This window comes from Sorex fumeus, unplaced genomic scaffold (assembly GCF_029834395.1).
Source record: "Sorex fumeus unplaced genomic scaffold, SorFum_2.1 ptg000006l, whole genome shotgun sequence".
Classification (NCBI taxonomy): Eukaryota; Metazoa; Chordata; class Mammalia; order Eulipotyphla; family Soricidae; genus Sorex; species Sorex fumeus.
Genome location: NW_026606063.1, coordinates 10,186,419 through 10,211,993, shown reverse-complemented (window position 1 = coordinate 10,211,993; position 25,575 = coordinate 10,186,419). Strand labels below are relative to the sequence as shown.

Genomic DNA, 25,575 nt, shown 5'->3' with positions numbered 1-25,575 from the left:
TTTACCAAAGGAACCCGTGATCCCTAAGCCTTCTTAACCAGGCGTCTGCAGTATCCAAGAATATGTGCTTCAATGCTTATTTCATCGGTGTGATTTAGGATTTAGATTAATCCTTGATTTGGTGCTGTGGGGAGGGCTCACTGTGGCCTTTGGCACCCCCTGTTCTTCCGAGCGCCAATTACGTCTTCTTTGAAGATGCTTCCTCCCCCGGACCACACCTTCCAGATACCACTCTTTCTGCTGCAGTTGACGTTTCTGTGTCTCTAACCGTTTCTGGGCAGCCTCCAGCTCTTCACTCCGCTGAATGAGCTTCAGGAGTTCCTTCTGTACCCGTTCACTCTCTTCCGTGACATCTCGGGAGAACTTGACACAACGGTGCCGAGCTGCTGACTCCACGTCATGGGTCTTTCCAAAAACCTTACTCTTTGCAAGCCATTTTATGTCTGGTTCATTCAGTTGTTCCTCCAATAATGTTTTTTTCAAGAGGAATGGGACAAGGATTTCCTGTATTTTTGCATTTGTCTTGGCTGGGACTTTCTCCTCCTCTTCTTTTAGTGCCAGTATTTTATTCTCCTGCTTCTCCTTCAACGTGGAAATGTTTTTCATTCCCTCCAAACACTTCTTCAAGTTGTGCAGCACCTTTTCCTTCTCCAAGAGTTCTGCTTTAAGCCTTGCAAATTTTGCCTCATATTTGGCAGATGCAACTTGCTTCCTTCTTTCCATCTCCCGAACTTTTTGTAAATAGCTCGCCCACAGCTTTTCGGGTTGTTTTCTATACTCCTCTGTTTTGTTAGTGAGGTAGTCCAGAAAGAATTTATTTTCACTTTGGAGCTGGGATATTTCTGTATATAGCTGCCTGATTTCCTTTATTCGTGGTTTTTGCTGGATTTGAGCTTCTTTGATTTCCGTGTTTAATCTTATTATTTCTGGCATGATCTGACCTCTAATTTTCTCAATTTGTGTTCCAGTCTTGGACTTGAGGATACTGTCTACTAAATAAAGATATGGTCGAGAGTACTTATCGACATCCTCAGAAAACCTGAAGGAAAAACAAAGTGAGACATTTCCTCATTAGTTCTCAATGAAAATCTAGTAAATATTAGAGTCTTCTCCACCCAGATCCTCCAAATTCCAGTAGGCGGGGGTCACACCCACCACCTGGCCCCCTGGCGCCGTGTAATCCCATCAACGGCCAAGACTCAGAGACTATAAAATACAGCTCCCGGACAAGAACAGTGCAGTCTTCTGCCCCCGAGCCTGGCTGTTCCTCGCCGGGGCCCATTGGAGGGGAGCGGGTTGAGCTTTCCTCCCCGCCCCGACCAGGGCTCCGGCAGCCGAAGACCTCCAGGACCAGCCACCACCATGCTGAGACCACTCTCCGCACACATGAAGGTACTGGCAGAGGGACAAATCCACGCGGGTTCTGGGGCCGAGATCTCCCAGCCTACTCGGATTGGAATCGAGCATCCTCCACCCAGATCCTCCAAATTCCAGTAGGCGGGGGTCACACCCACCACCTGGCCCCCTGGCGCCGTGTAATCCCATCAACGGCCAAGACTCAGAGACTATAAAATCCAGCTCCCGGAACCACGCGGCCGCATTCGCGGCTGCGCGACATCTTATCAGGACATCTTTTTATGACATCTTATTATCTCATTCCTACTTTGGACAAACTTGCAGGCTATTGAATGTAGCCTGCCCACAGGGCAGAGTCTGGCAAACTCCCGTGGCATACCAAATATGCCAAATACCAGTAACAATGATGGGTCTCATTCTCCTAAAGAGCCTTGAATATATCTCAGGGTTAGGATGAAAGAGACGTTACTGGGGCCTGCTCGAGGCAATCGACGAATAACAGGATGATGATGATGATGATGATGATTAGAGGTGGACCAAAAAAAAAGTGACAATTGTACTTTCCTACAGGAAGTATTTTTCAGCGACCTAGTGTTCCTGACAGTGAGATAGGTGTGTGCAGTGGCAGGGGAAGGGAGGTTGGGGGTGTGGGGGAGGTGTCTATAACCAGAGGGAGCAGAAGAAGAAATGATATCCACAATTTTTAATACAAATTCACTGCAATCCCTAAAGCGGGATCGCGATTTAAAATCTTTTCAAATTTGGGGGCCACACTCAGCGGTACACAGGCCTTATTCCTCTATGCTCATGGATCATGTGGGGTGCCTGGGATGGGACCCGGGTGAACAGTGTGCAAGGCAAGTACTCGAGCCACGGTCCCCGCTCTACTCAATCGTGAAGAGAAACTGAGAGATTTGCTGGTGCTTCGCACAGTGGCTACGAGAAAGAAGGACGGCGGGTAGGGGCGTTCGTCTTGCAGGCAGCAGGAGTTAAACCCCAGGCAACGCCAAGCGCAGCCAACAAACCAAACGGGACACTTGGAATACACGTTGCAGCACCCAAGAGGGCACGAGTGGGAACACTTCTCGGCCTCGTCGGCGCCGTTTCGGGGTCCGAGGACGCTTCGATGGGCGGCTGCGGAGTCCCTGGGGGTACCTACTTGTTCCCCCAGACCTCCGAGCTTTCCCCCGGAGGCTCCGGGCGCGGCCTGTGCGCCGCGCGGGAATGGCGCCTCCACGTGGAAGGCCTTCGAAGTTTCTCCGTTCCCGGGTCCTGGAGGTTGGGCTCTGGCCAAAACCCGAACGGCCAGTCCCCGGGGCGCTCCTCCCGCTCGGCTGCCGGACGAGGCCCAGCGGTCGATTTTCTCTTGGCGTCGCCCTTCGCCTCTAAGGGCTTCAGGAGGAAATGGACCGTTTTCATTTCCGATCGGTGGCGGATCGACTTTCAGGATCGCCGCTCGAGTCCCATAGCCGGGAAGCACGGTCCGGTGCCCCCGCCAGAACCGGCCCTGCCGCGGTGGGCGCCCCTCTGCCCCGCAGCGAGCGGCCTCTCCCGGCCCTCCCCGTTTCACCCGGGCCCGCCGGAAACTAGCCGATGCTCCCGCCCCTTCGCCCCGTGACCTCCCACAGGGCCTCGATCCTCATTGGCTGCCCGAACATCGCGGAAGTCTCTGGACTCTCGCGACACTTGTAGGAGCAGGGGGCGGGGCCAGGGGGAAGATGGCGGCGCCCGTGGCTGCCGCTGCGCCGCAGGATGCGGCCGCCCCTCAGCTCCCCGTGTGTCTGCTGGTGCTGGGAATGGCTGGCTCTGGGAAGACCACCTTTGTACAGGTGACGTGCCCTGGGCGGCGGGGGTCGGGCGCGCGACCGCTTTAGGTGCGGAGGGCGAGAAGCTCGCGAGCGTGGCGGGCGCGGGCGCGGGGCTCCGGGAAACTTTCGCCGGGATCTCCGGCTCCTTCACCCGAGCACCCGCCTCGGACCCTGCCCCGCGCGCAGTTAAGGTTTTCTTCCGCGCACTTTCCCTTCGTGCTCGCTCACCTGTCCTCTGATCTGCGCTTGCCAGAAGCTTCCAGAGTCCCAGGCTGCAGATTCAGAGTTCAGAGAGCGCTAGGACACGGGACATTTTTTTTTTTCCTGGCGTAAATACTGTTTCAAATGCTGGGGATCCCGCGAAAATGAGATGAACGCGATCCCCGTCTAAGGGGTGCTGAGTTGTGGCATAGCCCCGCAGTAAACCAGGGACGAGATGGGTGCGCCTGAAAGTCGTTCTGAATTTTGGAGGTGGACATGGGATGTGTAAGTTGGAAATAGCCCGTGCCCAGGTCTCCAGTTAAGTGGATAAAGGAATGGAAACTGTGGCGTCGTGGTCTCACACCATCCCGCTGCCCATCTCTCCGCAGAGGCTCACAGGCCACCTGCATGGCCAAGGCTCTCCGCCGTATGTCATCAACCTGGACCCAGCGGTGCACGAGGTTCCCTTTCCTGCCAACATTGGTGAGTGAACTGGTGCGGAACTGTGTGCCGTGCCATCGAGAACGGGCATCAAGCCTCCAGACTGCATGCATCAGGGCTTTCGTGGTTTGGGGTTTCCTTTTCTTTGGGGGTGGGCCACACGTGACAGTGCTCAGGGGCTGCTCCTGGTTCTGTGTTCAGGGGGCGTGTTTAGGGAACCACACGTGGTGCCTCGGATCAAATCAGGAGCCGCCAGTTGCAGGTACCATATCCACTGTGGTCTCTCTCCTGCTCAAAAGCCAGCCCTCTTAATTCTAGGCCCAAACCCTGTAGCTGGCTCTGATCCATAAACCTTTGAAAAAAGAAAAAAAATTCTTTTTGAGCCACACTTCAGTGTTGCTTAGGACTTACTGCTGACAGAGTTCTTGGGGGACCATAATGCGGGTGCAGGATTGAACTCTGTCAGTTGAAAGCAAGTGCTCTAATCACTTACAACCTTTTCTAGTCCATTAAAATTTTAAAAAATTATCTATTTTTTGGACGATGAGATTTTAATAGATGATGGAGATGGTGTATAGATTGGTAGATGGTTTAATTAGATTTCCTGGGTGGTTAATTCCATTTTAAAAGCCATGCGTGCATTGATCGTAGACAAAAACATAAGACTTTCCCACAAAAAGTAGGGGCAGGGTGGAGAGATGTAGTCCAGGAGGTAGGGTGCTTTATTTTGCATGCATGAACCCTGGTTGATCCCCTTCACTGCAGATAGTCTCTTGAGCATGGCCGGGAGTAAACCCTGAGCATTGCCAGGTATGACCTAATCTCCCTCTTCTCCCAAATGAATAAAACTTTTTTTTTATTTGGTTCCCCCTTTTTATATATATATGGTAACTGATAAGGTCTTTAAGTATGTAAACTTTCCTTATCCTCTTCGACCACTTACCATACCTTGGAGGCACCTAGCCTACTGTTACGCATGGGTTATTGGGGCCATCCTTTGTAAGGAAGAAGCAGGAGAGATTAAATGGGACTATGTGGACAGGAGAGATCTAAAAGGCTAGTTTCGGTCTCTTGATGGTAGAAAAGGTACTTTCCTGGCACCTTTTGTACCTTGCTTGTTCTTTTCTGTCTTGCTGCTTTTTCTATTTTGTTTTTGTTTCTGGGACACACCTGGTGGTGCTTAGGGGTTCCTACTGGCTTTTCACTCAGAAATCACTCCTGGCGTTGCTTTGGGAGACATATAGGATGCTGGGGATTGAACCCGGCTCAGCTACGTGCAAGGCAAACGCTCTACCCATTGTACTATCACCTCCCGATCCTTTCGCTGCCTTTTCTAGCACAATCTCATGATCTCAGCTTAGGAATTTGAAAGCAGGATAAGGGATGTGACTCAGTGGTAGAATGCTTGCCTTGCAGGTGTAGAACACCTGGGTTCAATCCCCAGCACCCCACCCCCAAAGAAAGAAAATAGATGTTTGTTTTTTAGTGAAGCAAAATAATTTTATTTGAAGAAATTAGAGAAATGTGAGGGGAAAGAGGGAGATTGTGTTCAAGATTCGGGGCTTCTTCAGAGTGGAAAACAAATTAGAGAATGACTTTTGGGAGAAGTTTATGTACAGTTTCTCCAACTTGTCTTGACCTGGAGTTCTCTGCCCACATAAAAGTGAGTATGGATTAGGAAACAGATTTAAATACATAGAGAGAATAGATAGCACTGCACTGTCCTCTCGTTGTTCATCAATTTGCTCGAGCGGGCCCAGAAATGTCTTCATTGTGAGACTTTCTGTTACTGTGTTTGGCATATCGAATACATCATGGGTAGCTTGCCAGGCTTTGCTGTGCGGGTGAGATACTCTTGGTAGCTTGCCAGGCTCCCCGAGAGGGGCAGAGGAATCGAACTTGGTTCAGCAGCGTGCAAGGCAAATGCCTTACCCGCTGTGCTATCCAGCCCAGAGAGAATAGGTACAGAGAGAAACTTTTTTCTCTTCAAGAAGAAGCAGATAGTACTTGAGAAGTACTTAATTAGCTTAGATTATTATGGTTCTTCAAACTTTGTTGGTTCTTAGTTGACAAATCACAGTTAATTCTCCTCTCCTCCCCCTAGATATTCGTGACACTGTGAAGTATAAAGAAGTCATGAAACAGTATCCTTTTCTATGTCTGCTTCCACTTTGATTTCACCCCCCCAGTATCTCATGGACCTTCGGATTTTGAAACAGTGTTTTCCTTTTGTGTGTAAAAGCATTTAGCTGCTTTAAAATAATTTTAAGAGGCAGCTAGAAGATGATTGTGGGAAGTGGTTGTAGAGTGATGAGAAATAGAATTTCAACTGGTGAGCTTGGTGTTACCTTCTCCCCAACCTCAACTGCTGTTGAGATTAGAAACCGCAGAGTGCTGGCTTCGCTGGGTCTGTAAGGGAGTGTTGCCATGGAAACTTTCATTCGTTACCTCAGCTTCCGACTGGGGAGCTCAGTAATGCACAGGTTTCGTTGGATCAACTTTACTACATCACTTTGTGAAATGAATATGTGTACTTTGCCTTTAGTCTTGGTAGGAAGACTGATTACATAATCAGAAGCCTTAATCAATGAGTTAGGGCAAGAGTATTATATAGTGAGGATCTTAATGCTTAGTGCCAGCAGACTGTCACAGAGTATTCCTTGTCTGTTACATTTTGTCCCTTACATGTTCCTGTTATATTTTCTCCACAAACATTAATCACTTTGTTGATGAATGTTTCCTTACTTGGTTAAGGTGAGCTTACTTGTCAGGAATTGGCTACTAGTTTCCATTAGTGAAACACCAGGTGTTCTCATGTGTTGATGATCACCTCGGTATGGACCTCATCAGATTGATTGATAAAGTTAAACCCTGAACATCCTGTCTAGATATGGACTTGGGCCCAATGGTGGCATCGTGACATCACTCAATCTCTTTGCAACTAGATTTGATCAGGTATGTCTGTCTTTTTTTCTATAATCCTAGCTGTGTGAAAACCTGTGACTCTTAAAATGCTTGAGCTTGGTTACACCGGGAAATGAGCACTAAAATGGGATATTCTGTAGGAAATAACAAGCACTTGGAGAAATCGGCCTTGTATGAGAGAGATCAGTGTTTTGAGGTGCTTTATTTGATATTTGTGACAGTCCATAAAACAGCGATGGTGCTGTAGGTTGGGCTCTTGACTTGCACGTGGCCAACCTGGGTTTGATCCCTGGGATCCCCATGGTCACCCAAGTCTGCCAGTAGTGATCCCTGAGCACAGAGCCAGGGAGTAAGCCCAGAGCATCACTAGGTATGGTCCATAAACAATAATTACAACAGAAATCCCAGAGACTTTAGTTTTTATGCTTTTTTTTGGGGGGGGGTTGGCACATTTGGGCCACACCCAAGGGTGCTTGTGCATAGCTCCCAATGAGGTCCCTTGTGGGGGACCATGTGATGCCAGGTATGCCAGGCAAGTCCCTTCACCCCTGCATTATCTCTCTGGCCCCGGGTTCTTTTTCTTGATCTGTTCTTGGTGACTGAAGATGGGGTGGAGGAGTGGAGCAGGAGGGACCAGTAGGCAGGGAAAGGATGATGGGCTTATTACTTAATTCCAAATTGCTGTCCTCGTTTAGGTTTTCACTGTCATCTGTAAGCACGTTTTATTTATTTGGATTGTTTGGTTTTAGTTTTAGTTTTTGCTCTGGGATTACTCCTGGCTGACTTGGGGCACCACATGTGGTCCTGGGGTCCAACCTGGGTCAGCTGTGAGCAAAGCAAATACGCTACCCTCTGTATTATCACTCCAAGAGTGTTTTACTTCATTCATTCATTCATTTTTGAGCCACACCCAGCTACACCAGAGCTTATTCCTGTCCCTACACTCAGGAATCACTTCTGGCAGGGCTCAGGGGACCATAAGGATGTTGGGAATGGAATCCCAGTTTGCCACATGCAAGGCAAATGCCTTAAATGCTGTACTATCTCTCTGAACCCAATTGGAGTGTTTTGTAATTGTTCATTTTTCACCCTGATGAAAATTTTATCATAATCACAACAGAGAAATGACTTCACATGGACAGTCTTTGGGTTCTCACACTCTTCTGTGTGTTCCAGTGCTTCTGATCTGACTATTGGCGTTCAGTGAGTTAATTAGGTGGTATCCTGACTTGGAGAACAGAAGAAGTTTAGTAGTTGATGCTACCTAGAGAAGGCAAACTATCACTCTTGTAATTAGCCTCTTTTTTTATTTTTAGGTGATGAAATTTATCGAGAAAGCCCAGAATATGTCTAAGTAAGTGATTTCAGCTGAGTGTCCCTTGGCTGTTCTGGGGTTGACCTGTATCCAGACTTTTTTGAGGATTTGGGAGACTATCCAGCTCTGACAGGATGTGGATTGAGATGTACCCTTTGGAAGTTAAAAGAAAAAGAGTGGGCAAGACTCTTTCTTTGCGGGCCTAGATGGCTTCGTGGCACAGTGCCTACCACTAGACCAGAGACATAGTTTGCCTTGCATGATTCTGACCCTGTTAGATCCCGGCAGCTTGTATGGTTCTGCAAGTACCACCAGGAATGATCCTTGAGCACAGAGTCAGGAATAACCTCTGAGCACAGCAGGCTGTTTGTTTTCCAAAAACAAACAATTTTTTTTTTTTTTTTTTTGCTTTTTGGGTCACACCCGGTGATGCTCAGGGGTTTCTCCTGGCTCTGCACTCAGGAATGACTCCTGGCGGTGCCTGGGGGGCCATATGGGATGCTGGGAATCGAACCTGGGTCGGTTGTGTGCAAGGCAACTGCCCTACCCACTGTACTATCACTCCAGCCCCTCGATTTTTAATTTTTCAATGGAAAGAAAGATATTTCAGTTTTTATTTTTGTTTTGTTTTTTGTATGTGGTGGGGAGATCAAATGCTGAGCAGGAATTTTGTCACTGAGGCATATCCTAGCCCCAATTTTTAGGCTTTAATGTGTGGTGTCCCGAGAGAAGGTAGTTAAATGAGTTTGGGCAAAGTCTCAGAATGGGTTGGAATACTATGAAATTACTTTTAGGGGCTGAAGGGATCGTAAGGGTTTAAGGGACTTATCCTGAATGACGCTGACATGGGTTCACTACCCAGTCTGGCGTATGGTCCCCGAACACCAGGGATCACTCCTGAGTAAATGACTTCAGCTGTACACTGTAGCGTAGCTTAACATTTCCTTCCCTTGTGTCAGGGACACATGCAAGCACCCATGTATTCCTCCTCACCCCACAAATGAGTCGGTGATTGCTAAGGCTGTACACATATTGGGTGCCTGGGATTGAACCTGGCTTAGGTGTGTGCCCAAAAGGGGAATTTATTATTTGGGGGAAAAAGAACATATGCTTATTACAATGAATTCAAAGCATGGCTCATATTTTCACATAACCCCTATTTCTTTTTTTAAAAATTATTATTATTATTTTTTATTTAGATTTTTATTAGTGAAACACCATGAGGTACAGTTGTAGATTTAAAAAAAAAATTATTTTATTTATTTATTTATTTTGTTTTTTGGGTCACACCCAGCGATGCTCAGGGGTTACTCCTGACTCTGCACTCAGGAATTATTCCTGGCGGTGCTTGGGGGACCATATGGGATGCCGGGGATTGAACCCAGGTCAGCTGTGTGCAAGGCAAACGCCCTACCCGCTGTTCTATCACTCCGGCCCCATAGATTTAAAAATTTTTGTGCTTGGCAATACCCAAAAGGAGAGAGAGAACAAAAGGGAATGCCCTGCACAGAGGCAGGGTGGGATGGGGGGGATGGAGGTGGGAGGGATATTATCCATGGTGGTGGAAAATGGGCACTGGTGGAGGGATGGGTATTTGATCATTGTATAATCGAAACCCAAGCACAAAAATTTGTAAATCTACAACTGTATCTCATGGTGTTTCACTAATAAAAATTAAAAAAAAAATTTTTTTTGTACTTGGGTTTCAGTTATACAATGATCGAATACCCATCCCTCCACCAGTGCCCACCACTGATCCCAGTATCCCTCCCACTCCCCGTCTCCCCCATCCCACCCTGCCTCTGTGGCAGGGCATTCCCCCTTGTTCTCTCTCTCTCTCTCTCTTTTGGGTACTGTGGTTTGCAAGAGAGGCATTGAGTGGCAATCATGTTCGGTCTAGAGTCTACTCTCAGCGTGCATCTCTCATCCTGGGAGGATCCTCCCAACACTCTTTATTTGGTCCTTCCTTCTCTGAGCTGCCTTTTCCCCCAGTTTGTGCGGCTGGCCTCCAAGCCATGGAGTAAACCTCCTGGTACTTAAAACCTGGTACTCTGCTATTCTTGGGTGTTAGTCTCCTATTTTGTTACTTTATGTTCCCCAGATGAATGCAATTTTTCTATGTCTGTCCCTTTCTTTCTGACTCATTTCGCTTAGCATGATACTTTTCATGTAGTACCACTTGTATATAAATTTCATGACTTCATCTTTTCTAAGAGCTACATAGTACTCCATCGTGTAGATGTACCAAAGTTTCTTGAACCAGACATCTGTTCTCGGGCACTCAGGTGTTTTCCAGATTCTAGCTATTGTAAACAGTGCTGTAATGAACAAACAAGTGCAGACATCACTTCGACTATACTTTTTTGCCTCTCTGGGATATATTCCCAGGAGTGGTATTGCTGGGTCAGATGATAATCCCTATTTCTTAGGGGAGCACTGTCAAGCACCTGGGGAACCCAGGGCTACTCCCAGGAGTACTTGATCAACCAGGTCTGAAGGTTCAGTGGTCAGGCCTGGGGTGCTGTGCTGCTGGGGGCCTGCAGGCCACAACGGTGGTGCTGGCTATGGGCCTTGTGAGCATAAGGCCTGCACCCCTGACCTCTAACTCCTTCTCTGCCCCCACGCATCATAATTAAAACTGTCACTTTCTAGAAAGAACTAAGATCAGAGCCAGAGAGATCGTACAAGGGTTAAGGCACATAGGATCCTCTTAGTGCTGCCAGGGGTCACTCCTGAGCAGAGCCAAGAAAGCTCCTGAGTACTTCTGGGTATGACCCCCCTCCCCTGCCCCAAATAATAATACTTTGTAGTACTGTCCTCCCGTTGTTCATCGATTTGCTCGAGTGGGCCCAGTAATGTCTCCATTGTGACACTTGTTGTTACTGCGTTTGGCATATCGAATATGTCATGGGTAGCTTGCCAGGCTTTGCCGTACGGGTGAGATACTCTCGGTAGCTTCCTGGGCTCTCCGAGAGGGGCGGAGGAATCGAACCTGGGCCAACTGGGTCAGCCGTGTGCAAGACCTTACCCGCTGTGCTAAATAATAGAAATGCCTATTGTCAGTGACTGTCATTCCACATGTTCTACGTGTAGACACAGGAGGATGGCTGGAGAGTGGTTGGTTTTGAAGCTGTGGCAGGAATTGGATGGAGGTCTGGGTGCGCGGCCCTGCTGGGGTGGCGCCCTTCCATAGTGTGTGTTTCTACTATTTTGATGTGCTGCGGAGTACACCCTGCCGCTCGTGGACACGAGCCCTGAGATCTGCTGCCGAGCTGTATCGAAGCTCCCTTCATTGAGTTTTTAAATTAGTGGATCGAATCGTGCACACATTAAAACCAACAGTTTGGAGTTCGGAGAAACTGCCCTGCGGCCCCAGGGAAATACCGAACTCGTCAGCTCTCTGCTCATCCTCTCCGGTGGCTGCATTTTTACTTTCCCACCGTCTTTTGTGCCGCCAGGGTTTGAACCCAGGGCAGGGCCTGTGCTTTAGCGCTGAGCTCTGTCTGTCCCCAATGCTGGGATTCCAGTTTCTCTGCGTCCTTGCCTGTACTCGCTTTTGACCTTGTCTTTGATTCCGGCCGCGTTTGTCAACGTGAAGCAGTAGCTGTGTTTTCGATTGCCACGTCCTCAGTGAATGACGTTGAGCATTTTTGATTGTTCTTAAGCGATATTCACATTCTTTTATTTTTTTCCCCAGAATTATAGCTCTTTACAGCTCCCAAGAGTCTAGCAGCACCAAATTCTTTCTTTGGGGCAGAGAGAGGGAGAGTTTTGTTGTTGGTTTTTGTTTGTTTGTTTTGGGGCCATATCTGCTGATGCTCAGAGCTTACTTACTCTTGGCTCTGTGCTTGGGGTCACTCCTGCTGGGGCCTGGAACCATATGGGGTGGGAGGGATGCAACCTGTGTTGGCCTGTGCACGGTCAGCGTACAGTACTATCTTTCTGGCCCTGAGAATTTTGAGCCCCATTAGTTGGTGCTTAGGGGCTGTTCCTGGCTCTGCTCACAAGTGAGCCTGGCAGTGCGCAGAACAGATGCCCTGTCCAATATCAGAGCAGGGGCAGGGTAGCCATGGCTCGCTTCTGAGCCTACGCTGTCTCCAGTACCTATGCTCAAATTCTTTGCGCTCTCTCTCTCTCTCTCTCTCTCTCTCTCTCTCTCTTTCACAGCAGTAGGGCGTTTTCCTTGTACGCGGCCAACTCGGCCGACCCGGGTTTGATTCTTCCGCCCCTCTCGGAGAGCCCAGCAAACTACCGAGAGTATCTCGCCCGCATGGCAGAGCCTGGCAAGCTCCCCGTGACGTATTCAATACGCCAAACACAGTAACAACAAGTCTCACAATGGAGATGTTACTGGACCCACTTGAGCAAATCAATGAACAACGGGAGGACAGTGCAGTGCAGACAGTGCTAACTCACATACCACAGAACTTATCCATTTAAATTTTCCAACTTGGTGGCCTTTAGTGTGGTCACAGAATTACACGACCATTGTCATGGTTTTAGAACATTTTATAACCTTCCTCGTATACTTCAGTTATCCCTCCCCCATCCCTCTGTTCTTCATCCAGGAGATGTACATTCAGGTTTCCTTCCTTCTTCCCCCCTCTCCCTCCGTTCCTCCCTCCCCCTCTATTACAGGGCCTCACACATGCCAGGCAAGTGTGAGCTATAGCTCCCATCTTATCTCTCACTTAAGTTTTAAAAAAGTTATTTTGGCGTTTGGGTTACACTCGGTGGTACTCAGGGTTTACTCTTGGCTCTGCTCTCAGGGACCCTCCTGCTCCGCCCCCAAACTCATTTGCAGTGCAGCACGTTCCCCAAACTCCCAAGGTTTCCTTGGGCATCGTGGGCAGTGATGCTTGGACTGCTTCTCCTGCTATTAAGCATGGCTGTTGAACATTGAACAGAGCCTGGTGCTTTTTGCTTTTTGTTTGTTTTTTGGGCCACACCTGGTGATGCTTAAGGGTTACTCCTGGCTCTGTGCTCAGGAATTGCTCCTGGCAGTGCTGGGGTTGGGGGACGACAACGACCCTGTGGGATACCAGGGATGGAACCCGGGTTGGCTGCGTGCAAGGCAAGCGCCTCACCTGCTGTACCATCGCTTCAGCCCCAGCCCAGTGTATTTTAAGGGCAACGGGAGGAAGACTTAACTTGGCCATGCATAGAAATGCTTCCCGTTTTGGGAAACCAGATGTCTTATGTCTGGGTGCTAGGCTGTCTCTTGGCATTGCTCTGTGACATACATCTCTGTGGCCTTTCCTGACACAGGTATGTCCTGATTGACACGCCTGGACAGATTGAAGTCTTTACCTGGTCGGCTTCAGGGACAATCATCACCGAGGCCCTGGTGAGTAGTGCGGACTTGGGACAGGGAGCCCCGAGAGCGGGACTCCATGAGTGGCTTTTGTCACAGACCTTGGACAATAGGAGGGAGGTGTCTAGCTCCGTACACTGCTGAGAGCGAGTCTCTCGCTCAGGTTGCGAGGAAACAAATTTGGGAAACTGCATTCACAAGCCTCTAAGTCAAGCTTTGATTATTTTTGCCCTAGGCATCTTCATTCCCAACAGTTGTCATTTACGTAATGGACACATCTCGAAGTACCAACCCAGTGACCTTCATGTCCAACATGCTGTATGCCTGCAGGTAATTGATGAGTGGGGGCACTGACATCAGCATATAAGGTTTCCTCTTCTCTATACCTTTTTTTGGGGGGCGAGGGGCATACCCAGAGGTGCTCAGCTTACTCCTGACTTTGCTTGGACGTCACTCGTAGCAGGTCTTGTGGGGACCACATGGGGTGCCGGGGATTGAACCCAGGTTGGCTGCATGCGTGCTCTCTCACTGTGCTGTCTCTCTTGTCGCCTCTTCTCTTCTGAGATCTTTTCCCTGAGATCTCTCCCCTTGATGAAATCAAAGCAAAATAGAATGGAACCTGACCTACAAGTTCTTTAATCTGTTATGGAAATTAGAGTGGAGACTCCAGATATAAGGTTTTTCCAGGGGCTGGAGAAGTAGTACAATGGGTAGGGCACTTGCCTGGCACGCAGCTGACCAGAGTTTGATCCCTGGAACCTTATGTGGTCACTGCCAGGAGTGATTCCTGAGCACAGAACCAGGAGTAACCCCTGAGCATTGCTTGATGTCCCCTTCCCCTCCCCCAAACGAAACAACACAAACCCCCAAATTAAAGGTTTACCGAGGAGGGGCTGGAGGAATAGATAGTAGGTAGGGTACTTGCCTTGTATGCAATCTACCCAGGTTTGATCCCCTGCACCCCATGTGGTCTCCCCAAGCCTTCCAGGAGTGATCCCTGATCACAGAGCCAGACGTAAACCCTGAGCACAGCCGGTTGTGGCCCCCAAACAAAAACAAAACGAGAAAAGTTTTTCTGGGAGCCAGAGAGATAGTGCAGGTGCTTGCTTTGCAAATGGCCAATCCTGGGTTCATCCGTGGCCTCACCAGGAGGAGTCCCTGAGCACAGAGCTAGGAGTAAGGCCTGAACACTACTGGGTGTGGCCCCAAAGCAAAAAGAAAAGGAAGGTTTATTCATTATTTGAAGATGCCCCAAGAAGTGCCTGGAGAAGAGGAAGGACAGAGTGTCTGGGTTCTGTAGAAGCAGGAGCAAAGCAGACACAGTTCAGTTCTGTGGGGCACACAACAGCAATCGCCAAAATGTCCCTTTTAATGATTAGGGAGGTCTCTTATTAGATGCAGGAAATCCTGGTCCAACTAGAAGTATGATGGTTAATAGTATTATTTTTGTTTCACATTAGTTCCATGAAAGAATTATCCAGTAAAAAAACCAAACTATCAGCACACAGTGTAACAAGATCAGTATAAAAGTATTACTCCAAGAAAATGAGCGCCCTTCGTTAGTGGTGGTGGTTTGCCTCTGCGGGGAGCAGCGTGAGTGAGTGCCCTGGGAGGAGGGGGGTGGTTTTTCAGTCTGGTCCCATTCTCTTTCTCCTCATTCAGAACAGACGTGCTTTTACTAATAATATCCTTTTTTGATTTTCAGCATCTTGTACAAAACCAAGCTGCCTTTCATTGTGGTTATGAATAAGGTAAGTGGTTCCTTTCTGTGCTGATTGAATTCTTTTTCATCATAGCCTTGTTACCAGACATAATAGGTGAGAAGTATTATTTCAGGTAGTGGAGGACAGAGTTTTTGTTTGTTTTATTTTGGAGCTGGTACTTGGTGCAATAGCCCAGCGTTTGCTTTGCACGCGGCGGACCTGGCTGACCTGGGTTTGATTCCTCCGCCCCTCTTGGAGAGCCTGGCAAGCTCCCGAGAGTATCTCGCCCGCACGGCAGAGCCTGGCAAGCTTTTGATATCCCAAACACAGTAACAAGTCTCACAATGGAGACATTACTGGGCCTGTTCGAGCAAATCGATGAACAACAGGACAGTGCTACAGTGCTACTTAGGCATTAATTCTGACTATGCACTCAGGAATTTATTCCTGGTGGTGCCTGGGATGCTAGGAATCAAACCTGGTTTGACTATGCACCCACTGTACTATCATTCCAGCCTCTATTTTTGCTTTTAGGTGAGGATGGGAGAGCTCCTATCCATCCATCCTATCCCATCCCATCCCATCCCATCCCATCGTCACCTAAAAATAAAGATAGAGGCTAGAGTGGTAGTACAGTGAGTACACACAGCCAAACCAGGTGAGACACAGCCAAACCGCGTGACACATCATAAGACTCATAGAGGGAAATATATATGTATATCTTGGAGAGTCCGGCAAGCTGACCGAGAGTATCCCGCCTGCATGGCAGAGCCTGGCAAGCTTCCCGTGGCGTATTCAAAATGCCAAAAACAGTAACAGGTCTCATTCCCCTAACCCTGAAAGAGCCTCCAATCACTGGGAAAGACGAGTAAGGAGAGGCTGCTACGGGCTTAGGGCTGGGACGAATGGAGATGTTACTGGCATCCGCTTGAGTAAATAGATGAACAATGGGATGGCAGTGACACAGTGATATAGGTGAGGGTGGGGTTACTCCCCTGCCTCAGAGCTCAGGTTGTTCAGAGATCCCTCTATTGGTTCTCAGCCAACGGGGTGGCAGTTCAGTATAGGGGCCAAGGAGGCCAAGTAGTGATAGGCATTTCCCAGTAATCCTGGCAATGCTTGGAAGGGTTCCAGGACTGCACCTAGCCATGTGCTGTGGGGAATTGAACCCCCATATGCCACTCGTATGCCCTAACATCTGTACTGTCTCCCAGTCCCTGGGAAAGTAGTTTCTTTTTTTTTTTTTTGGTCACACCTGGTGATGCACAGGGGTAATTCCTGGGTGCATAGCCTGGCTCTTCACCCAGGAATTACCCCTGGCAGTGCAGTGCTCAGGAGACCGTATGGGATGTTGGGAATCAAACCCGGGTTCTGCCACGTGCAAGGCAAACACCCTACCTACTGTGCTATCGCTCCAGCCCCGGGAGAGTATTTTCTTAGTTGAAACATAGCCAGGAGCACTCAAAAAGGCTCCCTGAAATTGAAGGAATATTTATCACTGACTTTCACCAGAAGTTATTTCAGGCTAAGGAAAGTGTCCCCTCATCCAAGCCTGCAGTTCCAGTACTGGGAAAGTTGAGAAGGACTTCTAGTTTGTTAAATAAAAACAAGAGCAAAACTTCCTGTTGGTTGATGACTCTGGTTCACAGGACTAAGGCAGGGGCCTGGGCTGTGCTGGGTCCCCTGTGGTTATAGTCAGTTGGCAGTGGATGGTGAGGGGTCTGCTTGCGCCAGGAGGATCTGTCGCTTCCATAGCTATTTAGACTGTGTGACAGTTTTGCCCCTTTGTGGCAGTAGAAAGAACATGGGGAGGCAGAGGAATCCATCATTGATTGCTCTGTGCTGTCCTCGCTTGTTTGAAAGCGTTTGGCCTTTGTTTGATGTCTAACCTCGTGTCTGGTCGTGACGGTTGACTTCTCTCTGGTCCAGACTGACATCATCGATCACAGCTTTGCGGTGGAGTGGATGCAGGATTTTGAGGCTTTCCAGGATGCCTTGAATCAAGAGACAACATACGTCAGCAACCTGACTCGCTCCATGAGCCTGGTTTTAGACGAGTTTTACAGCTCACTGAGGGTAAACTTGCTTTCACACTGCCCTTCTCTTCCCATTACATCTTAGTTTTCCTTTTTGGTTTTGGGGCCACATCCGGTAGTGCTCAGGGCCTACTCCTGGCTCTACGCTCAGGTGTTATTCCTAGTAACGCTCAGGGGACTGTGTGCGGGGTTGGGGATCAAATATGGGCCAGCTGCAGGCAAGGCAAGCACCATTAACCTGTGACCAGTGTCTTCAGCTCGTCCACGTAACCTCTTAACCCAGAGAGCTTGCTTTGAACCTGAGAAAGGAAGTTGGTTTCTTTCTGAAAAGTAACCTTTAACGTTTTTCTTATCAAAAACTCATGAGTTGTTTTTTTCAATTAAAATCTTTTTTTATTTTTTAATTTTTTTGGGGGGGAGGGTTTATTGTGGGGCCACATTCAGCGGTACTCAGGGCTTACTCCTGACTCTGTGCTCAGGGATAAGACCCGGCAGGGTTCAGGGAAACTTCTGGGGTGCCGGGTTCGAGGTCAGTGCCCTACCCTCTGTGATATCACTCCGGCCCCCAAACTAGAAGCTTAAAGATTAAAGGACCTTACCGCCAGAGAATTTAGGGCCCAGACCAGTGTCCTCGATTTTCTGACCCCTGCGGCTGGCACCTTTCCTGCACACTGGTGCGTGGACCAGCAGTTTTAACCACAGTGCCAGAACCAGTGTGTTTCTCGACCTTTCTACACTTGGGAGCCGGCACCAACCCATGGAGCAGTGGTCAGAGGTCTGTGGTCTAGGTAGTCCTGTCTGAGCCACTGTTAGCCATGCACACGAAATCAAAATGTTTGAGGTACCTGCTTGTATAGAAGCAGACGGGAGTTTGTTTCACTGGACAGGGGAGGGAGCAGCCCTGCTCCATGTTTGGGCCTGGTGACCTCTCTCTTTCTTCCATGGTCTTCCGTCCGTGCCTTTGGAGTGGGTGTACTATTCAGCTTTGACGCCTTGCCAGAGACTTCTTGACGGAGCTAAACCTCTAAACCTTCTGTAAAGGTTTTACGGCGTTTGCAAAAATAATGACGCCCTTTGACAATACAGAGCTGTTTCCTCAGTGGCATTAATGCTGTCATTTGGCAGGTGGTGGGCGTCTCGGCTGTCCTGGGCACAGGCTTGGATGAACTCTTTGTGCAGGTCAGCAGTGCTGCAGAAGAATATGAGAGGTAACAGGAGCCAGAAATACTTTTTGTTGTTTCCAGACCACGTCCACTGTGATTTAGGAATGACTCCTGCGGGGTTCTGGGGACTATATGGGGTGCCAGGGTTGGAACCCAGGTCAGCTGTGTGCCAGGCAAGTGCCCTTCCTCCAGCCCAGGAAAAGTCCTTGTGACAACCTTCTTGGTAACCCCCACGTTGATCGTACCCGAAGTGTGAGTTTCCAGAGGTACTTGGGAGAACATCGGCGCTTCCCTGCTGTGTTTTGTCTACTGGATTTCACACCTTGGGGGAGGGAGTCATTCTCCTTTGACTTCATACGTAGCAAACTCCTAGGAACCACATTTGGGGGGGGGTCACACCCAGCAATGCTCAGGAGTTACTCCTGGCTCTGCACACAGGAATTACTCCTGGCGGTGCTTGGGGGACCATATGGAATGCTGGGAATTAAACCCGGGTTGGTTGCATGCAAGGCAAATGCCCTACCCGCTGTGCTATCGCTCCAACCCCCACATTTTGGTTTTGAGATACATTATTTTGTTTTGGGGAGGTGGTGTATGTGGCGGGGGGGGGGGGGGGAGACTGCTATATCCTTTATGCTCAGATAAACCCCATAAAATTGTATATTGAGCTTCCTGAGTCCAGCGGGCCCTACATCTTTTACGTGTTGCAGATGTTTGTCTAAATAAATGATGAGCTCAGCCATCATGGGCTTTGGGCTTTGGAGTTTGTCTTTTAGCCAGTGGTTGAACTTCTTTCTCTGTTGGTTTTGGAGAGAAAGCCTGACTTTGAACTCCCTGGGGATCATGTGACTTGTTACTGCACGTGAAGTAAGATCTCTTGTTCTTGTCAGAGTCCTAGGAGAACAGAGGCGATGTGGGCTGCACAGAGCAGGTTATTAAGCTGAGGGATTTAGAAAGTATTTCTCGTTCTAGGGAGTATCGTCCTGAATATGAGCGTCTGAAGAAATCACTGGTAAGAAAGGAGATCGTGTTGTCCGGGCCGAATCATCTCCTGTTCTTCCTCTTACTGAGATTTTTATGATCCTTGGGCACATTATTTAGAGGTTTTTAAATGAAAAAATCTGTTGTTTTTGGTTTTTCTGGTTCATTTTGGGCAGTGCTCAGGGCTTCCTTCTGGCTCTGTGCTCAGGAATCACTCCTGGAATGGGTCAGTGGACCATATGGGGTGCCAGAGATTTGAACCGGGTTCAGCTGTGTGTAAGGCAAGCATCCTTCTGCTGAACTATCACTCTGGCTTCTTAAATTTAAATTTTTAATTGAGACATAACCTATCTGGATATTGGATGGCTTTTTAATTTCTTTTTTTTTTTTTATTGAGTTTGGGCCATGTCTAGCAGTGCTCATGGCTTACTCCCGGCTCTATGTTCAAGTATCACTCTTGCTAGTAATGCTGGGGGACCATATGAGTATTGAACCAGGATTGGCTGTGTGCAAGTCATGCACCCTATCACTGTATCTCTCTAGAATATTTTTTGGGGGAGAAGTGGGGGGTGTTGGGCTCTTCCTGGTGGTGTTCAAGAGTACAAAGGATGCTGGCAATCCACTCAGGTCGGCCACGTGCAAGGCAAGCACCATACCCGCTGTACTATCTCTCTGGCCTTACAGGTATAGAATTTTATTTCTAGGCCGGAGGTCATTTACAGCTTTCCCCAGATGACTTGGCGTCCTGCCCCCACCAGCCTGCGTGGGTCCTTGATTACGCAACCTTTTCCCCACATCAGTATTCTTTGGGTTGGTTTTTGTGTCCATTTCCTGAGATTTCTGCTGCAGTCCTCACAGCCCTCCAGGCTGAGCTTCTGCTGATCCCTGCCTCCCTGCTGGAGCCGTGTGTAGAATTGTTCCTCTCCAGTTAGAAGACTGCCACCTAGCTTGCTCTTTGTTTCAGCTAGATGCTGTTCTCTCTGCAGGCCAGTGCACAGAGCCAGCGGCAGAAGGAACAGCTCGAACGTCTTCGGAAAGATATGGACTCCGTAGCCCTGGACACGGGGACAGCCACAGGTACTAGGGAGGACCTGAAATGGGGCGCAGGGAGACATAGTTAAGAGCGGGGCTGGAAAGGGAGCTCAGGGCACAGTGCTCTCTGTGGGCTCTGCATTCAGGAAGTCCTGCCTTGGGTTGGGTTCCTGGCACCTCTCTCACCCCCTTCCATCCCCCTGAAAATAGGATGACGCAGGAGTGGTATGATATGGAGAGATGTAGGCGCGCTTGGTTAGGGCTGGCTATCTAATTCTGTCTCCTTAGTGCCTCTGTTGAGTGATTCGGAAAGGCATTCCATTTACGTGACTCATGTTTTGAAGGGCCCTTCGAACTGAGCTCTTGTAAACCTCTCTATTCCCTAAAGAGAGATTGGTCATGCTCACCTATGATTTTAGGATTCTTGGCATGATTTGATTTTATTTATTTTTCTTTTAAAAATGTTTTTGGTTTTTGGGCTACTCCTGGTGAAGCTCAGGGGTTACTCCTGGTGGTGCTTGGGGGACCATATGGGATGCGGGGGGATTGAACCCCAGCTGGCCACATTCAAGGCAGACACCCTCCCCACTGTACTATCACTCTGCCCCCTTGGTATGATTTTCTTTTCTTTTTTATTTCGACATTGCCATATTGGGGGCTCTTTCAGGGTCAGGGGGAATGAACTCATGAAAAATGAACTAGTCTCTGATGTTTCATTTACTCTCAACGGAATGAACATCTCCGAATGCAGCAGCTATGTGTACCTGGGTCGAGAACTCAACTTGAGGAACGACTTGGCGCCAGAACTGTGCAGGAGGAAGAGGGCGGCGTGGAATGCCTTTAAGAGCGTCAAAGAAATAGCTAAGAGGACGAAGAACCTCCAGCTCTGGGCACATCTTTTTGACTTTACCATTCTTCCTGCACTAACATACGCCTCAGAGACCTGGACCTTATGAAAACAGAATGAGAACGCTATTTGGGTATCCCAAAGAAGAATAGAAAGAGCTATGCTTGGAGTATCACGCTTCACTCAAGTGAGAGAAGGAATCTGGAGTTCCAGCCTCCGTCAACAATCAAGAATCAGGGATGCTGTCTTGTTTGCCAAGGCGTTGAAAATCAGATGGGCTCGACACGTAATGTGATTTAGAGACGACCGCTGGACTAGAGCTGTTACCGACTGGATTCTACGGGAAGTCAAAAGGACGCGTGGCTGCCCACCTATGAGATGGTCAGACTTCTTCATCAAGACCCTGAACAAATGGTTTGAGGCTCTTCATGTTCCTGGAGCGAGCAGATGCCACTGGGCTACACTAGCACGCCACAGGGACGAATGGAGACGTTACTGGCGCCCACTCGAGCAAATCAGCAATCAACAGGATGACTAGTGATACAAGTGATTTATTTTGACCTAGAGACCAACCCCTGTAGGCTGAACCACCTGCCCGAGAATTACTCAACTAGACTCATTATTGGAGCTCATTCTTTATTCAGTTCCCCTGAGGAAATTTTACTTCATTTATTATATTCAGTTTCCTTTTTTTTTTTTTGCTTTTTGGGTCATACCCGGCTTTGCACAGGGTTTACTCCTGGCTCATGCACTCAGGAATTACTCCTGGCAGTGCTCGGGGGACCATATGGGATGCTGGGAATCGAACCTGGGTTGGCCGCGTGCAAGGCAAATGCCCTACCCGCTGTGCTATTGCTCCAGCCCCATCAGTTTCCTATTTTCATTTAATATATTCATCTTCACACCCTACCTAGACTTTATCTTTTCTAAGGATGCTTCTTTGCTCCCCCTTGGATGCTTTGCTTCCCTCCCACCAGGTTTACTCAGGGTTTTCTCATAAGGAAGCTACAGTCTTGGGGCTGGAGTGATAGCACTGCGGGTAGGGCGTTCGCCTTGCATGCGGCCAACCCGGTGATACCCAGCATTCCATATGCAGAGCCAGAAATAACCCGTGTATTGCCGGGTGTGACCCAAAGAAAAAAAAAAAAGAAAACCACAGTCTTCTAGAAAAAGCAATTAGGTATACCTTAGGAATAGTTATTTGGGAATTAACTCCATAGCTTAGAAAGGGGGATATGGTGCCGGAGCAGTAGTACAGTGGGTAGGGAATTTGCCATGCATGCAGCCAATCAGGGTTCAGGTTTCAGCATCCCATATGGTCCCTCTGAACCATCAGGAATAATTTACGAGTGCGGAGCTAGAAGTTACCCCTGAGCATGCCGGGTGTGACACAAAAAGCAAAAAAAAAAGGGGGGGGTGGATATTGGGATCTTGGGGGCTGGGAGGTGGCTCACAGGGCTGGAATGCCTGTTATCCCGCAGGAGTTCTCTGAGTTGAATCCTTAGCATGACATTTTGCCCTGAGCACTGTCAGGCGAGCCATGAAAAGATTTAAAAAAGAAAAGGAAGCCTTTGGGTGATTGGGATCATGAAAGCACTTTGTGAACGGGACAAACTGGAAATGTTAAGTGGTATTAGCAGCCAGTTAAAGGCAGTAGGAACTGTGTTTTATGTTTGGTTCTTTGTCTGTTTTTGTTTGGGGACCGTACCCGGCAATGCTCAGGGCTGATTCCTGGTTCTGCACCCAGGGATCACTCCTGGTGAAACTCAGGAGACCATATGGGATGAGGGGAGTAAGACCCACACCGGCCACTGCAAGGCAGACACCCTGCTTGCTTGCTGTATTGCTCCAGTCCCCTGCATTTCACCATGACCACAAACTTTTCCCGGTGCCAGTGTGCGACTCCATTACCTTTTGGTGTGATGCCATTACCTTCCGGGACGGGTGTGTCTGTCCTGCTGCTGACCAGTGTCTCCTCCGTAGACAGCTCAGCTCCTGTGCTGGACGCTTCGGACTTGATCCTGACGCGGGGAACCTTGGATGCAGAGGATGAGGAAGCCGACAGTGACACTGATGATATTGACCACAAAGGTGAGAGGTGGCTCGAGGAAATGGGGTCGCTGGCTGCTGGTCTCGTGTGCTCAGGAGTGCCTTGTGCAGAGGTTTAAGGTGGAGATAGCCCAGGGTACAGCAGCTGGGACACATACTTCACATAGTTCGAACCCCGGCCTTCCCACTGCAGCACTGCTCACCTGAGTTTTCTCATCTCTTAAGTTCCAACTTGCCTTGAGGAATGTTGGATTTTTAGTTTGCTGAAATGGGTGGGTGGTTTTGTTGTTGTTTTGGGTGGGGGGGGTTGGGCCACACCCAGTGGTGCTCAGGGCTTACTTACCTGGCTGGGCATGCTGGGAGTTACCCAGTTTGACTGTGTGCAAGGGAAGTGTCCTATCCGCTGTGTTCTCTCTTCGGCCCTCTAACATTTTAGTCATGAAACATGCAGCCATGTAATCCGCAAAATCAAGACACTGGATTCTTCTGTCATTTTACTTCTGTCCCTTTTCATTCAGTCCCTTCTAGTTTCTGGAAAATGCTGCTCTGATTTCTGTTTCTATAATTATGCTTTTTCCAGAAAGCCATATAATTGGAGCTCTTTGCATTTGGTATTGTTTACTCAGTGTAATACTTCTCAATGCATCCAGGTTCTTGCACGTTAGTTTCTCTTTTTCTGCTGAGTAATATTCCATTATGTGCATGTGCCATAATTTGCTTATACATTCATTAGCTGATTAATATATGGACTTCCGGGGCTGGAGCGACAGCACAGCAGGGAGGGTGTTTGCCTTGCATGCGGCTGACCCGGGTTCGCTCCCCAGCATCTCATAGGGTGCCCTGAGCACCACCAGGAGTACAGAGCCAGGAGTAACCCTGAGCATTGCCGGGTGTCACACCAAAAGCAAAAAAATAAATAATTAAAAAATCTATATGGACTTCCAAATTTTAGATGTTCTGAATTATATTGCTATAAAAATTCCTTTTGTAGACATGTTTGTTTTGTTTTCATTTTGGGCCCCTGTGCTCAGGAGTTACTATAGGCTCTGCACTCAGAAATTATTCCTAGTGGTGCTCAGGAGACCAGTATAGGGTATCAGAGATCGAATCTATGTCAGCCACATGCAAACACTCAACCCACTGTACTCTCACTCCTGCCCTTGAGAATATGTTTTTATTTTTCTTGGTTTGAAGCACCTCGGAAGGGCCAGAGTACAGCAGCTGCTTACCTTGCATGTGACCAACCTAGGTTTAATCCCTGGCACCAAATATGATCCCCCCAATCTCTTCCAGGCGTTAAGTCCTGAGCACAGTCAGCTGTGGTCCCAAAACAAACACAACACAAAACACCAAGATGTTGAGGGGTCAGTAGCAGTTAGAGCACATGCCTCGCTGCTGGAGCAGCATCGCATCCTTGGATCCTTGTATTCACTGGCCCAGTTGACAGACTCAGAGGTGGGGCCCTCAGCCTTCTGTATGTTGTGAGCTTCAGACGTGTCCCCAAAACCTCAAACAAATAAAAAACCTAGGTGAGGGATCATATTTTGCTTTATTCATTTGATTTGATGATAGAAGAAATTGTTTGGGGCCACTTGATAAATGAAGCATACTTCCTTGCTTCCTGAATGGAAGAAGTGAACACTTGGTTTCTTTTTCCCTGCAGTAACAGAGGAAAGTCACGAAGAGCCGGCGTTCCAGAATTTTATGCAAGAATCAATGGCACAGTACTGGAAGAGAAACAACAAATAGCTTCTTGAAGCCCCAAACTTTGAACTTTACGTAAAGGAATTACCTTCTTGGTTTGAGTGGCTTTAAAAAAAGGACAATTCCGTTGAGAGAAGCAGTTCCTGTTGTTCGGGAAATGGCTCAGATGCAGCCGGGGCTAGAGAGAAGCTCCTGGATGAGAGATGGATGCTGGCCCCCTGGATCTAAGCAGGGAAGATGGTTCTCACGGTCCTTAGATGCTGATACCGGGTTTTCACACCTAAAACTGAAGTTTTATCATTTGAACTCAGATTACGTTTGCTGCCGATGGGTGGAATAAAGAACTTAATGTTCACTGCAAGTCTCTTTTTTTGATTTTGCTTTTGGCCACATGGGTGATGATCAGGGCTCACTTCTGCTCTGCAATCAGGAATTACTCCTGGCAGTGCTTGGAGGACCATATGGGATGTCGGGGATTAAACCTTGGTCAGCCACGTGCACGGCAAATGCCCTATCCCCTGTACTGTAGCTCCGGACCCTCAAGTCTCTTGCTAGTTCCTTTTTCTTAGCACCCTGCCCTCAACCCTACACCACAATGGCAGGGAATATAGCTCAGCTGTAGTCACTGGCTTTGTGTACATGAGGCCCTCGGATTTGTTTGGTTCATACCTGGAGGTGCTCAGGGCCTATTCCTGGTTCT

At 48.5% G+C, this 25,575-nt stretch overlaps 2 protein-coding genes across 3 annotated transcripts; one reads left to right on the top strand and one right to left on the bottom strand.

Moving 5' to 3' along the window:
- Positions 1–2,805, bottom strand: CCDC121 (coiled-coil domain containing 121). The gene is made up of 2 exons (XM_056122295.1): positions 2,516–2,805; positions 1–1,039 (listed from the first exon to the last, which is right to left on the bottom strand). Exons 1-2 carry the CDS (start codon positions 2,773–2,775, stop codon positions 82–84), a joined length of 1,218 nt encoding a protein of 405 aa, XP_055978270.1. The 5' UTR covers positions 2,776–2,805; the 3' UTR covers positions 1–81.
- A 253-nt stretch (positions 2,806–3,058) lies between these two features.
- Positions 3,059–25,230, top strand: GPN1 (GPN-loop GTPase 1). 2 transcript variants are annotated; one of them, XM_056122304.1, is made up of 14 exons: positions 3,059–3,185; positions 3,755–3,848; positions 5,911–5,950; positions 6,695–6,761; positions 8,048–8,085; positions 13,315–13,393; positions 13,596–13,690; positions 15,066–15,111; positions 16,993–17,139; positions 18,225–18,307; positions 19,235–19,274; positions 20,230–20,320; positions 23,106–23,213; positions 24,835–25,230. In XM_056122304.1, the coding sequence occupies exons 1-14, from the start codon at positions 3,075–3,077 to the stop codon at positions 24,918–24,920; spliced, it is 1,125 nt and encodes a 374-aa protein (XP_055978279.1). In that variant the 5' UTR covers positions 3,059–3,074; the 3' UTR covers positions 24,921–25,230. The 2 variants fall into 2 exon arrangements, with proteins under 2 accessions (XP_055978279.1, XP_055978287.1); XM_056122312.1 differs by lacking the exons at positions 5,911–5,950; positions 6,695–6,761.
- The last annotated feature ends 345 nt before the right edge of the window (positions 25,231–25,575 follow it).